At 36.3% G+C, this 16613-nt stretch overlaps 1 protein-coding gene across 1 annotated transcript; it reads right to left on the reverse strand.

Annotated features, from left to right (window-relative positions):
- Positions 1-2431: 2431 nt before the first annotated feature.
- Positions 2432-15540, reverse strand: LOC110849012 (trafficking kinesin-binding protein 1). The gene is made up of 15 exons (XM_035846696.1): positions 14930-15540; positions 14730-14756; positions 14481-14576; positions 11539-11603; positions 6449-6487; positions 6276-6362; positions 5896-5980; positions 5715-5819; positions 5537-5596; positions 5248-5468; positions 4931-5150; positions 4517-4845; positions 4043-4424; positions 3799-3905; positions 2432-3659 (listed from the first exon to the last, which is right to left on the reverse strand). Exons 4-15 carry the CDS (start codon positions 11575-11577, stop codon positions 3540-3542), a joined length of 1794 nt encoding a protein of 597 aa, XP_035702589.1. The 5' UTR covers positions 11578-11603; positions 14481-14576; positions 14730-14756; positions 14930-15540; the 3' UTR covers positions 2432-3539.
- Positions 15541-16613: the final 1073 nt, after the last annotated feature.

A 16613-nucleotide genomic window follows, 5' to 3' on the forward strand; every position in this document is an offset into this window, starting at 1 on the left:
TGTTGACTTTCAATAAGTAATTTATTTAATTTTCTCTTGTTGTGGATTTGGTATTCTCATTATGACTTTACTTTAAAATATTGCTGCGATGGATGACTGATTAAAAAAGTTTAAACGACGAGGAGACATATGCACGTGCCAATCTATTCATTAACAATCAGTATTATACTACCTTATAATAATATATCTATCTCGCTGTATTTACCTATATTATCAACCTCAATATACCGAAAGAAGACTACAACAACGCCATGAATTAATAAACAACAATGGCCATTTTACGTCCACTCTTCATTTCAACTTTATTAGCTGGAGTTGCCCGTTTTCCTCCATTTAATTAAGCATAACAAGTTTTTCTTTTCATCAACTTTGTGCACTAAATATGTATGTTGTGATATTGAATAAGGTGACCATGTCATCCAAGACAGACGACTGGAAGCTGAACCACATTTTTTTGTTTCCTTTCCAGTCTCAATAGTCAACTTATGACACAAGGTAATAGTGGATAAATCCGGTTTGGAGTTGAAAAAATGTGAGATTGTAAAGTTATCAAAGTTGTTTTATGATTTTCTCCATGAATTTAACTTTATGAAACTGATATTAAATCATACACAAAATTGATGTTCTAGTTTAAATGTATTTAATACGCTTTGCGATATTTAGATATAATTTCCGAACATAAAATGCAAGATTGATATGATATTGTATCCCATATTTCAACTCTGTACGAAGCCAGCCTACGTGACGTAGCAACCTGAGATCATGTCCGCTTTCGTACATCTTACATACTACATCTCATGTCTACCCATGTGCATATGTGTACATGCATATGTACATATGTACGTATGCACATATAAAAGGGAGCAGATTCAACCGACGGAGGATGAGTTCCAAGAATGATCATAAAATAAAGTTAAGTAGTTCCTTTGTTGACTTGGCTGATCAATCGGCAGGCATATGTGAGATATGAATTTTAAAAACATACAGAAAGACCGGTCCACACAATTTGTGAAATTCATATGCATTTAAGCAAACTCGTGTTTGTCCAAATCCTTTGAATAAATTTGATCTGCTAACCTTCAAATTTTGAGTGTCTTGGGTGGAATAATGCGAGGACACATGGCGGATAGTAGGAACACGTTCATAAAGTACCAACTTTTCAAAGCTTAGAAAAATTTAGCTATTCTTTCACCAGCCGCAACCACTACTCATCATCATAAATACGTTCATATGTACATGTTCTTTCCCAAAATAGTCGGAAGTTATAACACCTTGTTAGACATTAGACGATCAAAAATTGAAGTGATTGCTTTGGTTGAAACGACACATATTTCAGAACTACCCAAAGTACACGACACGCCTATATCCGCCATGCTAAGATTGTTCTCTTTCCCCTCAGAATGATAAAACATAATGGATTTTATCACGTTATATTTCTCCCCAATGACTCCAATACGATGCCAATAAGATTCCTTAATCGTATGTACGACCGGCAGACATAAGTTAATAACACATGGATAGCAATTTCTGGGAACTTTCACCGTATAATTCAACCCCTTGCAGAGTTTGCATGCTTTAAGGTATATTGATTGGCTGGTCAAGCCCCCGTCATAGCTGAATAAAACTGTTCCACAAGCTTGGGTTCGTTAAAACTGGATATTTCAATCATTCAAAAATTGTCGAACTGCAGACTGGATACGAAAATGCCACCCGAGGACATTTTTGTGCGAACCTTTGCAATCATTGTCGTGCTCAATAAACAAATTCTGCAACCTTGCAATTTTCGTAATTGAAAAAGTGCACGATTGATTTTGCTTGGAAGAAGTGTAAATGTTTCATGAAGACATATAGACTCGAATGTATCAGTACTTCCAAACGTGAACTTCACCCTTATCCTCTCGTGGACAAAATACTATTGCTTATTGGCCATGAATTATGTTAGTTTGTGCAAACAAGATTTATGGAGTTGACGTCAAGGTGCTAAATGGTTGATGATCGAGGGAAAGATAATGTGGTTTATGAGAACTTTAATGATTTAAAAATTACGGCATTAATGTATTGAAACAGACATTTTAAAATATTTGCAGACAGACTGCAAATGCTTTCACACATCTTTATATATGTAAATACGTCTGGATACATTTCATGCAATTATATACAGTAAAATATACTCAAATAAAAAATAATGAACCATTTCGTTTTTAACTTATTAGACTATAAGTTGAGTGTTAAATGTATCAGTAGATATTTAAATATGTACTTATTTTTAGTTCCAAACTGGATTTAAATATTTGAGTCGTTTTCAATAAATATGCAACAGCCAGCCTACAGATATATGTAGAGCATTCTATTATCTGGAGTTGGATTTCTGGGATGAAATATTCTGACGAGTACCCCACAGTAGAAAATAGTTAAAATACGCAAATAAAACTTTTTCTCAATGTTTTAAATTTATTTTATTTCAATTTGCTCTTAAACACTTATTCACGCATCTTATCATTTGTAATGTCCAGCAAAACTGACAAGCGAAAGAAAATATGTCCTATAAATTGCTAACCCTATGCTATTATTTTATTATGAAAGGAATACGTCGCAAGTTTGAATACAAATTTCAATGCAATTGCACACTGTAACACACAGTCAGTCGTAAAGTTAAAGTATTTTGATTATTTCAAGAAATCCAAAAAAGTGCTTTCAAGATTCTAGTACAATATTTTAATCCTCTATGTCGCACCTACATATTAAATTGGTATATACTCAATACGCATTCACAAACGACTAGAAAATTATAACAACACATATAAGCATTTCTTCAACACAACAGTAACAAGCACTTGTGTAATTGAGCCATCTTTAAGCTGGTAACTTCTTATGCATGCTACAAATGCACGACAAATACTAATGGTTTATTGCAACTGTATTTCACTTTCATCAAAGAACAACATGGATTGGTTTTCTGGTCAAAATTTGTAATAAGATAAATGCCATAATAAACGTACAATATACTAAGAAATACTGAGACCAACTCATTATCATCACTAAACTTATGTAAACTACTAAATTAGCCAGTTTACACAGTTCACCTTACTAAAAACTTGTGCAATAAAACAGGTATACATACATATAAATGGCAGTTGATTGATAGCAGATATCAGACATAGCATCATGGTTTTGATATTCATTTTAATCAAAAAAGTGGTACTTGTGTATGTCGAACTTACTTAAGAGTAGTAGGTTAGGAGCAAACTATAAGGAAACAGAAACTTCTAGATTTTCTAAATGTATTTAAGTACAACAGGTAAGTTTATCACATTTAAGCAGGCATTATTAGCCATAGTTAACACTTCTACAGCGCATCATCCGTGTTTGATTTGTTTGTTCTGCGTTCCATAATATAGCAGTATTTGACGAAAAAATATTACCGTTCATTCCTTTAAATACATACATTTTCATACATGGGATTATTATTTGGACATTAAGTACATTTTCACCGCATCTACTGAATTATAATTCTGTCTATGGAATTGAATATGAATCTACTAGTCAGGTTCCAGAAGTATTTTTTCTAATGCACCAGTACCAGGTTTCGGAGGAGCGTGAAGTCGACTACTTTCAAAAGACACCTCCAGTCGTCCGAGTTTGGTCGTCAGATCATATTTCTGAAATGATATCGACAAATAATTATATAGAACTATTTACAAATCGTATATGTGTAAAGCGATTAAATGTGGAGAAATACTACTGTTGACAGATAAACAACCAAAGTTGACAAGCAAATACCTAAAGGGATTAGTGTACCTGAGGTGAGGAGGATGGTGCAAAGTCGAGTCGTGAGTTAAGAGTTCGTGCAGGGTTTCCTAAACCTCCTATTTTATTGCATAAACTGTCATAAACGGCGTAAAGCGCTGAAAATAATACACAAGCAAAATAAATGTTGCGCCAAAAAATCCAAAAATGTACAAAATAGACGGGAAAACGTTCATTCACGGATAATATCAGACAAAGAATAGTTACAAAATTTTGAATGAATGAGATAACGTACTTTTTATAGTTTTATTTTTCGAACTACTCTCGAAGTCTCCGCCCCCTCCATGATGGGAGGATGGGGATAATGGTCTAGAGTTTCCTTCCATGGGGGAATTTTGAGGTGTTTCGCAGCTTTTGAGATAATCTCCTGACGCATAGAATGAAGCTGACGTGCCGGGTTTGTGACCATTTTTCTCTCGACTCGACGAGAAAGATGGAATTGGACTGTGACTATCCGACTCAGAATGTGCAGATGATAATGAACATGTTGACGCTCTCGAAGAGATGTTTGTTGAGAATATCGTGGTTGTACTATCGCGGATTGATGATGTGGTAACAAACGTAAATACGGCTGGAGTGCCAAGTGTATGAGGCTCTGAAGTTAGCGCGAGAATTGTCTACAAGGTAAATAAATGTTTTGTAAAAGATGAATATGCATAAATAATTTGCACTGCACAATTTGCCAATGATTTACAAGACTACAACTCACATTTGCTCCAATTCCTTCAACGGGTCGCTCTACTCTAGTCTGCACACCGGGACGTTTGTCTAATAAATTTCCCAAATGTGGCGTTGCCAAAGAACTCCAGACTTGTAACGTCGAGGATCCTTCCAGCGGTTTAACAATTTGCAGTTTTTCTGGCAACCTCCATGTTCCGCCTGGAGTTGAACTACCTGGAGAATAGCACAAAGAAGAACCTAGTCCGGATTCCAATACCAGCGAGTTAAAGTTGGAATTCATCAGTTCATGTGAAGAAGAAGAATCCAGAGAAGGCAACCCAGAAGATGCTAGAAAAGAAGCTGTGGTTATCAACGCACCTAAAAAAATTAAGATTGAAATAATCAAATCAGAAATTTTAAAAATGTAAATCCAACTGGGATTTATTTTTAAATGAAAAATTACTTGACGTCAATGGCAATTTGCTATTGGCACATCGAACGGTATCAAAAGTTCGGCGGAAGTAATCGGACGAGCGTCGATGTCGTGCTACTGAAGAATCTATTTCATAGGCCAGAGAATCAAACACTGTGACTACGTCCGCTCCTTCCTCTTTTTGTCGTTGAGCTTCTCGTAATTGCTCCTGAGTTTCTTTTAAGATTGACACGACCTCAACATAGTTTTCCTGAGGGTCAATTAAAAGGATAATATATAAAATCCATAATATAAGTCAAGTGCACATACATAGATACATGTAAATACGTGGAGATATAAACACAGACCTTTAGGTCAATTAGTTCAGTTCCTAATTGGTTCTGATTACTTGACAGCACCTCAACCACCTTTCTTAGCTCGGTATTCTCGTCCACAAGTTCTCGATTTACTTGTTGAAACGCTTTCAATTCCTCCTCTAGACAATTTAACTCTTCTTGTTGAATCTTGACTTCTTCTGTCTTTCTTTCCAGATCATCACTGAGTTTTGATAGCGTTCGATTCGATTCAGCTGCATAAACAGTAATAAATAGAAGTTAAAAGATTTCCTGTGATACGCGTAAAATATAAACTGCTCACTTAATCTGGATATCGCATCCTCTACTAGATACTTTTCTTGTGCTTCAGTCTTTTCCACATCTAATATAATAAATAGCAACACATACATAGATACATTTTAATACAATTTAAAAAAGAACATGCCGGGACAAATAATTACAGCATCAATATACATAATAACATTAATATAATAACTTGCCTTCTGCCAACTGGCAAGCGTCTGCCCTGAGTGCCTTGTTTTCTTCTTCAAGTAATTGCATTCGGCGTTCCAGCACCGTTGCAACCCCAGTCCCCACAGGTGTCCCTAAGAGATTCAAAAATAGTGTTTACTTTATAGCAAGAGAGAGGCTCGAAAAATTATATGGTGATAAATAACAGACCTGCTTTACTTGTTTCCGCACTATCCGTTGTGTCATTGTAAAGAGTGTCCAAGAGTTGCGCTTTAAAGTTCAGTTCATATTTTAACTGCAAATATTAAAAGCACACCAATAAGAAAAATACTTGTTCCTGCTATATGAAAACGTATCTATTATTGTGGTCAATAACATTACTCATTATATTGTAAATGCAAAAAGTTATAAAAAGAAAATACTAAAAGGGGCAAGGAAAATTTATTTTGTTATTGCTGCCACGTGTCTGGACATAGTCTTCAAATGTTTACTCGGTAGATATTGAACATTGGCATATGCATATGCACATTTGCAAAATTCATCAAAAACTAGATACCGTATTTTTTTGGTTAACATTTCTGGGAACCAACCTGTGTGATGCATTCGACGCTTTCCTTGTTTTCGGTTTCTAGCGATGTAACTTTCTCTCGTAACGATTGATTTTGCTCCAACAATTGCTGCAACAAAATCTCGCTTTATTATACTGCTGAATTAGTTTATATGCTCGTTACTAACAGTTCCATAGTTAAGTTTGTCTGCTTACCTGACCAATTCTTGCGGCTAATTCCAAGTCTTTTTCTTTCTGAAATTGGAGAAACAGTAAATAAATGTAAAGTTTATTGCTTCTTTTAGATTGTCTTGAATGAAACACCTCTTTAATTTCAACAATGGCATTCATGGTTCGTATGCAGAAATAGAGTATTTAGCAACTGTTTACGTTCTAATTGTGACAATTTTGTTTCGTGGAAGAAGAAGTTTACAAGAAGTGCATTTAAATCAAGACAAAACCAACAATGACGATTGACGAATGTTTAACTTTGCTTGTTGTAAATAATACGTGCCGTTGAGCACATTCCCGTTCTTCCGGTTTCCCTGCTATAACCAGTTTTCTCCACGAATACAGAAACAGTGCTTGCACCTTATCTTATTAATATTGGATTTGTTTATGCAAAGTTCACATGAGTAATTACATAAACTGTAATGTTCTGAGAAGATTATAATCCACATCGTATTATGAGGCACAGAGCAAGAATGGATATCGTAGAAGAATTACTATGTCCTCCCGATACGTACATGTAATTCATCCTGCGTTTAACAAAGTAACAAATACATCCACCAAAGTGCGTAAAAGAAAGAAAGGTATATGTGTCGTTGCAGGAAAACAAATTGTAATGGGGGGTAATGACTAGCAACGAAAATACCGAGTGTGTATAATTGTTTTTTTGCACTCGCTGATAGTCTACATATATGCATAGTTAAATGCAAAATGTTTTATAAATCCCCACCCTGAAGAAATGATAACTACATACATAGTTATTATTCGCATCCATGTTATGAATTGCGAAGATCGTTACAGAATGAACAGAACAGATTTGCAAGTGAAATTATTGTAAATTAAAACTCCTTCCTGATTTTATGATCAGCAATAAATATTTGCACAGACGTGGATAACAATAACTACATGCATATTAAGACAGAATGAATACCATACCTAGGCCTTGCATTGATGAAATTGGAATAGTATACCAATCGGTTATTTTTCAGATCATAAAAAATTCCGACCACAAAATATGTAATAACCAATTGCCACTACGATTTGTATATGCAACTATACAATAGCGGTTCTTATGTATGTAGAAAATCAGTGTTTGTCTGCATGCGTAAACTAATATGCCGACGGAAAGCTCATTGTAAAATTGTAATGGTTATTGCAAAGAAACCCATAGGTTGGCATAATAAATAATTATTTTTTATGATTCTCACAAGAAAGACACTTACCTCTTCCAGTAGTTTCTGCAAGGCATCAAAAAAATACATCATATTTCTTATAATTTAAAAAAAAAATATAAAAAATGTTATTATGTAACATTATGCGTTGATTGTGTAGCCATCAACAGTATAATGTTACAACATATTTTAATTATGAAAATTATTCTCAAAATCCAAGACGGATGCTGGACGGATGCTGATGATACCGGAAAGCCGTTTGGCTTTAAAACAAGACTGAACTTGTGTTCACGCCTGCTCGACTGCTTAACACTCTCTAAATCCTAACGGAGAGAGAGAAGAGAACACGCTCGATTATTTTCGAAAGAGCAACTAACTTGTTTTTTTTAAACAATTGTTCCAATTAAAAAATGTCACGCCTCCCATCACCACCCCCATCCGAAGAGGAGTCGGAGAAGGTCGGCGAAACCCTCACGGATGACGACGACCCTGTCCAGTCGACCAGCCGTAGAACAAAGCGAAGCCGAAGAGTCATACAGACGGATTCATCTGAGAAATCCAATTTAGACGACTCGGACTTTCAGAAAGTCCGAAAGAAAAAGTAGGTTACTTATTTATTTGTTTATTAAATAAAACGTGGCGTCCAATGCTATAATTATAAAACTACAGGTTGAGGAAGAAGAAGAAAACTGTCCAAAAAAAGATAGTGTCGTCGTCATCCTCCTCGGATTGTGACTTTGCTGATGTGGATGATAACTCACTACCAACTCGACGTGTTACGAGATCAGCTGCGGTGGCCTCCAACCCTATCGACTTACCGGAGAGTCCATACTCTGGCCTCAAAATGTCTGCCACCACCAAGTAAGAATAATGTACAACTACTTAATCCAATGAGGATATAGTATGGCGCTAATTAATATGTCAATTACAGGTCAGCGAAGAAGAAACAGACAAATCCGTCGAAGGGTGAATCTCCAGAAAGGAAAACTATTCGATATAGGACGCACAAAAGGGATCTCAAATTTAGCCATGCTACCAAGAAAGGAACTCGAATGTATTGGAACGTGAATGCTCCCAGTTCTGCTGCAAGATCAGAAAAAGGATGGTGGAACAACATGAAGCTAACGTAAACATTACCATAAATAATAAATCCGAAGGAAGATTACTTATAATTATTATGTAGGTACGGGATGATACCCCCAGAAATGGCTCCTCGATCGCCCAGTCCAGTTCTATCCCCCGACTCGGAAACGGAAAATGAGATTGAGGTGGATGGACATCGTTATGAGGTGAAGAAGCAGGGGATGTCCACCAGAAAAGTACGAGGCAAGTATAGAAGAATGTACGTGACTAAAGGGAGCAATGAAATCATCCCCAGAACCAAGGAAGGTCTTATCTGCATTATGCGATCATCGTAAGATATATCATTCAATGATGAATCTTCAAACATATTAATTGTCACCTGTTTATAGTTGGCAAGCTGGTACAAGGACAAGGAATCGTCAACGAATTACCAACCTTGCCCCCGAGGACATCTCCTATATCAACGTAAATGGGTCGTCGTATGAATTACGATACGATCATGAGGAGAGTGAGAGATCCGGCATGGATTTATTTCGTTACAAGAATAGTCGAATCTGCTACTCCAAATCAGGATGGATTAAACATATTGCGGAAAGGTAATTCATTCATCTTTATTTATTGTGACGTATCATATAATATGATTTATCTTATAGCCAGCGCTGGAATGCTCAAGTACCGGAAATGGTGCGTGAATGGTTGACTCACCAAACCCGACCCATGTAATTAATCCATATTCAGATTTCGTAATTATTTTACAATTACTAATCTAATCATTTCTTTTACCTCTGTAAATTACAGCCCCCGAACGGTTCTGTGGAGAATAACTCCGTTCAGGATTAATCCTCCCAGGATTCATCTCAATTCGGTGGATGCTTTGGCAGATGAGGAGGCAGATGAAGAACTGAACGAGCACTTTAAGAATTTGGACAAGGCGAGAGATGGACGAACCGGTACACGCAGACGCTACGTCTACTTTGTCGTAATCATTCCTGAAGAATTGTTGCTTCATATCAAGTCGGATTCTACCGAGTTGGGACATGAGATTTATAATTTTCTTCGAGACCACGAAGACGATGAGACCATCTCTGTTCAGCTCTACGTGGGGCGGAATGGCAGGTAAGTAACAATTAATGTATCATTATTATTATTTATTAACTAATCCCATTTTGTTCTTACAGACGCCCAAAGCCATCGACCTACATTTTCAACTCAGAGATGAGGTCGTCTATTCGACGAGAACTAAACACCAAGAAGTGTCGTGCCTTCCTTCTCCACACTGAGGAGGTCAACTACCCCACTCGAAAGGCGGCAAGGGTCGGGATTGCGGAATTGGAGGCAGCAGCAATAGTAAGTAACGTTTGATTTATCCGATTTATTTGGATGTATCTAATCATTACTATAATTATTCAGGCGTATCTCAGCTGGATTAACCCCCGTAACCACACAACACAAAATTCCCAAGTGGGGAAGTTGAAGTACTGCAGGGCGAATAGACATGCGGAAATGGACATCTTCATGGATTCCAACCCACAGATCCGTCGCCACATCCGCGCAATGGCCTCCACAACATCTCGTCGTCCATTCCACTTTCTCCAGGATCCATCTGTCCCATGCCCAACTGACCATTCCTACCCTGGTCAGCCGTTCTCCGCCATGATACATCCGGATCCAAATTTGATCACTGAAGTTATCCTCGACAAGATGGACGAAGAGAAATCTGACACGGACTTGGACGATGTGTTCGACGATGAGGAAGAAGTCGAAGATACATCCATTCCGGATAAATCCACCAGCCCAGCCGTTCCCACCCCCACGATGTGGGCCAACCTTTTCCCATCGTATCTGCCATTCCAACAGGTAAAATCAAATCGAACTAGATATTTACACCAGTAACTGATCACATTTTTATTACTATATTTCAGCAAAATCAGAATCATAATAGCTGTGGAATCAACGCCGTCAATAATTTCACTCTACGAGGTCCTTTGTACGCGATGGAATTTTTTCAGGAAATCGTGGCCAATTTGGAAGAGGAGGAGAGAAGACGGGTAAACACGGGGGAGGTATATAATATTTTAAAGATATATCTTGATTAAGATTTATCTGCTAAATATTGGTAACTAATTATTTGCAGTTGGATCAAGGTGCATACGGAAACAAAGATGGTGACTATAATGTCACTGTCTTGGAACAGGCACTACTATACGCTCAGTATCAAGTGTCAAGACGTGCAGCGGATTTCGATTTGGATATATCCCTTGGATTTATCTACAACCCAGGAAATCACTGGATCGCGGTCAGAAGGGTGCAGGGGCAGTGGGTACTAGCTTAAGGACGACAGGACCAATGCTTCTTACCCCGTTGAAAGTCATGCAGTTGGTGCTTAAATATGGTATGTATTCAGTTTCTATTGTTGTTTTTAACAATAATAGATCTATTTTAATTATTTCAGGTGACGCCATACTGATCGTTAACGGACAGTCTGATCAATAATGATACGATTTTTGACTCATGTATTATTACTAATCCCTTTTGTCAGTTATTAACCATTAAAATTATCCGAGTATCTAGTTAAATTTGTGGTTTTTATTTGCACCAATATTTTCGATTATTTACCACTAAATTTATGTTTGACACTGGGTTTCTTTATAACTACTTAAATATTCTAATTTAACTTCATATTCTTTCATTGGAACCCATTTGGAACCCCTCTACAAAATTTCAACTTTTAATAAAAAAAACTTTCAGATAGTTGGCACCATTTCGATATATTGGTATGGGTGAAATTTTAATGAAAGCATAAAGTAATGAAAGCATACGTACCTCATATCCGGAAGTTGGAATATCAAATGTTTTTGTCATTTGACTGAGGCGAGACCCTGACAATACTGCATTGAGATTAAACAATTTGTTAGTAAAGTCGTATCCAGTTTCTGAAGAGTAAATTTGTTCTTCTCCCGGATTTAAGTTGCTCATTATTATGTAAAGTCTTTGCGGTTCAATTGATATGATACGATTGTCAGTTTTAAGGATCACACCACGAAAGAATGTGTCACAAGGCATTTGGATAATTCATGAGTACATAGGACACGTTTCGAGTTGACCATATTTGCTCAATTATATGAGGTCATATGTATGTTGATGCTGCTGTCTTTAAAAAATCAATGACGCTATTTTCACATTCTATGTTCATAACGCTGTCCTTCCTGAGTAGATGGTATTAAATAGGCGTGGTGTGAAGAGTTTAAATGACTACTGTCAAGCTAACGTTACTATCATTATGGAGAATTTATAAAGCACTTTTGAATTTTGAAGGATACGGCTTGCAAATTAATTTTTATTAAAACTAAAAATTTATTTGTATATACTTGGCAACTTAAACATCCATAATATTAGCATAACTACAATAGATATATAAATGAAATTCTTTATAACATAAATATCTTGCAAATTATTTTTACAGTTTCCATGCATAACAATACTGGATAAGACTGTTGCAAAAACACTCGAGCAAACAGGGAAACACGATTGATTAGTACACTCAAATAACTTGCCCTATTCTGTACTTCAACAAAGTGGGACTCCAATTTATTTTGTGTTTCAGACATGAAGAAAACTTTTTTGGAACTTTTCGTGAGGGTTTGGTCAATGTTGACTTGATCGATTAGCATGATTAGGCGTGTGCTCAAACAAAACTAATGCTGGCTATTGATCTCCAGAACTGCATGTATCTCAAACAGGTCATTATTGCAAAAGAGATGTTAAAGGACACAACAGGGGGCTTCACTAAACGAAACACAAATATTATTCCTTTGAGGGTAAAAAAGTTACTGATCTGAATAACAACGATCTGAGACAAAGTTGGTATTAATACCGGCCGACTAATTTTATTTCACCACTGTCCACTTACTATTTTAAGAAGAATATAAGATTACTAGTTTGTAATTTCGAAGCGGAATTATCTGAATAAAATGAGCCAGTAACTCATTAGACGAGTCACAAGGCTAAACTTGAACAAGTCCAGGTTGGCATAAAAGATGAGATATGCTGTAAATGATAATCATGCGTAATTTGCCACTTGCTAAAACTAAAATGCAGCTTGAACATCATGAGATATAGTGTAGTCGTAACCTTTCTCATTTATCGATCAATGCATCGCTGTCGTTCTGGTTATGCTGATGATGTTCTCATCCTCATCTCTCATGTAGTATCTGATATGTACATATACGCGCATAATGTTTTATGGGACACTAAATATATGTACAATACTCCAGATCGTAGACCGTCACAGTGGAAACAGGTCTATCTATATAAAGTATATGTATAAATGCAGTTGCAGAAGCTGTTCACAATGATGTGACGATGACACATTTCTTTAGCCTGCAGAAATTATCAAAAAACTGGTAAATTCCTTGTGCATATACAGACTAAATTGCATGAACCAGTAGAATTCACAAAAGGATTGTATAATAAAATGGATAATAGATTCATTAAAATAAACTCAAAATTTTGTAGTTTTGCTTTTAACGAGGTGGCTGACTGACTACTTAATGGTCGGTCACCATGAATTTTAAATGTGAACTTTAAATGGTGAGAAAAACTGGTGGACACTAGTCTTATAGTTATTTAATACAAATGCTTCGAGAAACTATAGCTAATGTGTTAATAAAAACATGTGATGAATGCTTGCTGATCCTCAGTCACTGAAATGTACATATGCACAATATGCTTTAGCGTAGTCCAGAAAAATTATAATGATAATGCTCTACCTATTAATTAGGTGGTTTTAGAAAGCGTCAGTATCTTGTAGAGTGTAAGGTCATATGTATAATGACATGCCAAGAACAATAGAAACGGTTGAACAAGTAAGAACCTCCAATACTTTGTTTAACACTGCATATATCCTGCTTCGATATTTAAAATTATTATCCAGATCCTCTTTCAGAGTACAGGCATTCAAATTTTGTACACGGTTAGGCACATATCACAACAAAATGAGTAACAGCACACACATTGTATGGTAATATTTAAATTGCCAATCTCCCCAGGATTAGCCATAATGTATACCAAATAAATTAATCACCAGAGGCTATTTAAACTATTCACACCAAATCACCGTATGTATGTTTTAGGAGTTTGAAGTATTGCAAAAGACGATGCGCAACTGATAGAAATAATTTTCCTTAATACCCAGTCAAAGAGACTTGGGCATATTTTACTATAAAGTCAATTAAAATGTCATTAGCTGTTCTCGGAAAACACGGAAATATAATAAAATAATTAATAATCGGATTTATGATGAGGCTATTCTCATCCCAGGAGCTTCATTGAATACTTGACTTAATTATAGCACCTGACTGTTATACACCCCACTTATATATTGATTGATGAGCTTTAACCTTCACCACTTTTATAAATTAACTCCAAAGTCAGCCGTTTCAGATAATTGAGATCCTTATGTCAATGGAATTATTCAGCACAAATAAGTCATATGTACATACACATATGCACAAATCCAACTTTTTGGATTTTGGCCAACTGAAAAAACTGAATGCCAATAACCACAATTCCGTTCTTCGCCGGAACGGAATGAGGTCATTCTCACTCCGCGAGAAAATTTGCAATACGCAAAACTGGATCTTAAAAAAAACTTTTTCGCAAAGATTAACACACGTATAGATTCTACTCAACTGATGAGCTCAGGTAAACATCCAAGGAGAAGAGTATACAAAGATGGTTCAAAAAAGTAACTGAAACAAACTTACAAAAATAACCTAATGTGAGGTACGCTTGTTCAGGAGTTACAGGACTGTAATCCTTGAGAGCTGGGTATGGGATCCCAACAAAGGGATGATCAGATGCTGAAAAAAATAATTAGTCTCATTTTTCCCGATAAATTACATGAAGTTTGTCTAATGTATTAACCAAATCGTTTATCGTTTCAGAAATGATATTTGCAATAATATTGTTTTTGAGTCAATACGAACATTATTATTTTTACTAAGCGCACTTACCCCCAACAAAGTCTTGGTTTTGATATCCTGTAACACAAGAAGAGATTCAATTAAACGTCAGCAAGTGGAAAAATGTACAATTTGTCTCGAAATACAACATGAATAAATTTTGATGGTATACATCATCATACATGCTTATGATTTATCATGTCAGGAATTAATTACGCAGGAAAGAGGTGTGAATTACAAAAGCTTCTTACCTGTAAATTGAGTAATGGTATCAGCCCTTAATTTATACTTGGGTATTTGTTCTTCCAATAATGAAACGATTTCTACTTCGTCGTCAAAATGTTCGTCTGTGTCAGTCCCCGCACAAACACTATTGTTTTTTAAGTTAACCCTCCCACTATGAATTTCTGTCAACGTTTCTTTACTTTCCACCCGTATCGACCCCAAATTTGATATACTTTTGCTCGTTGGAAATTTTTTAGGTTGTTTTGAAGTTGAAGAAACATCGAATGCTGTTGGTGCGTCGGATCGCTTCAGGAATTCTTTGCAATTATCGAACCTCGATGACGATTTTCCAGAACCCAGCAGTGCGGACTCTGAAATGGAAGACGATGATGAGGATTGTCGAATTGAGTTGATGATATCCGCCGCTTTCTTTGAGATTCCAGACGAACTTAAATCCAGCTTTTTTGGCTTGGCTGGATAAAAATCGCAACCCGTCCCCTTACTCCCCACCTCATTTTCTTGGCACTGAATGGCTGATTTTAATTCTGACACTTTTCCAGGTAATTCAGCTGAATCTGAATCAACAGGATCCGCAGGCAGACTCCTTGACGAAGCCAGCTTTCCGGTCACGAACTCATCTGAGACAAATACAACACTTGTTACAAGAGGAATTCAAGCACAAATATTTTGTAAAGTTTTGTATTTTCTCAAAGTATCAACAACCTTATGCAACTGACTCCGACTAAATTGTGTTGTTTATGGACATATGATTGTAAATTAGTCATGAGAAATACAACTTTAATTACCCAAAATGTAACTTAAATAGTGAATGTACATAAATGTGTTAAAGGTATTATGTGATATTAACTACAGTTCATAGGCACACTCTGCCTCTAGAGACTAGACAAATCAACGAGTCTTTCAAATGCACATTCAAAGTGTATACACAGACACACAGACAGCTTGATTCTTACATGTGTACAAAGTGTACAAACCACTAATATAAGTAGTCGCACTAATAACTGATTGAAAGGATATTATTCCTTGGGGCTAAATCACCTGAATCAATTTGCATGACAATACATTTAACCCGTTCACCATTGCACGCCTCCACTATTACAATTAGTATACATATATAAGATAAGAAATACAAACAATGTGCATTTCCTCAATGCACTGCAATCTAAAAGTTTAGCAATTCTCATCTCACCTACAGGCAATAACTCTCTGTAAACTCATTCTATTGGTACACATGTTGTGTGGGGGTAAATGAGTAGTTAAGTTCGAAGGTGAGCACAATCGGTTCAGTGGTTGACCGATGGGGTCATAGGTCGGGTCGGGTCGGTCGTGCAGAATATTCATAGAAGCGGACTCTGGCCTGTTTTGTCTGCGTTTTCATGATGTGTAATTCATACATACCGGATGCAAATTGCTGTGTTAACTAAAATGCGGACAATGCGAATCTGAAGTTCATCTCTCAAACTAAAAATAAAACCTGAGACCATTTGATAAACTCGAACTGTCGGTTCGGGAACACAAATGATATTGAGAGGATTACCTAATATGAATGGTATTCGTATTCGTATTTATTATTTCTTCGCATTTTTATTCCTATGGTCTATGATTTTCATATCTTAAAATGCAGTCCACCGTGTACAGAGCTGCATATAAAATGTAGGTGTAGCTCAGAACAAAATAAATCTACTGCAA

This window comes from Folsomia candida, unplaced genomic scaffold, assembly GCF_002217175.1.
Source record: "Folsomia candida strain VU population unplaced genomic scaffold, ASM221717v1 Fcan01_Sc001, whole genome shotgun sequence".
NCBI lineage: Eukaryota > Metazoa > Arthropoda > Collembola > Entomobryomorpha > Isotomidae > Folsomia > Folsomia candida.

Coding starts and splice junctions, on each gene's coding strand:
- LOC110849012 (XM_035846696.1), bottom strand. CDS start 11,577: ATGACAAAAACATTTGATATTCCAACTTCCGGATATGAG. Junction 5,151..5,247: donor CTGAACTAATTGACCTAAAG/GTCTGTGTTTAT, acceptor ATTGACCCTCAG/GAAAACTATGTTGAGGTCGT. Junction 3,660..3,798: donor CACCATCCTCCTCACCTCAG/GTACACTAATCC, acceptor ATATCATTTCAG/AAATATGATCTGACGACCAA.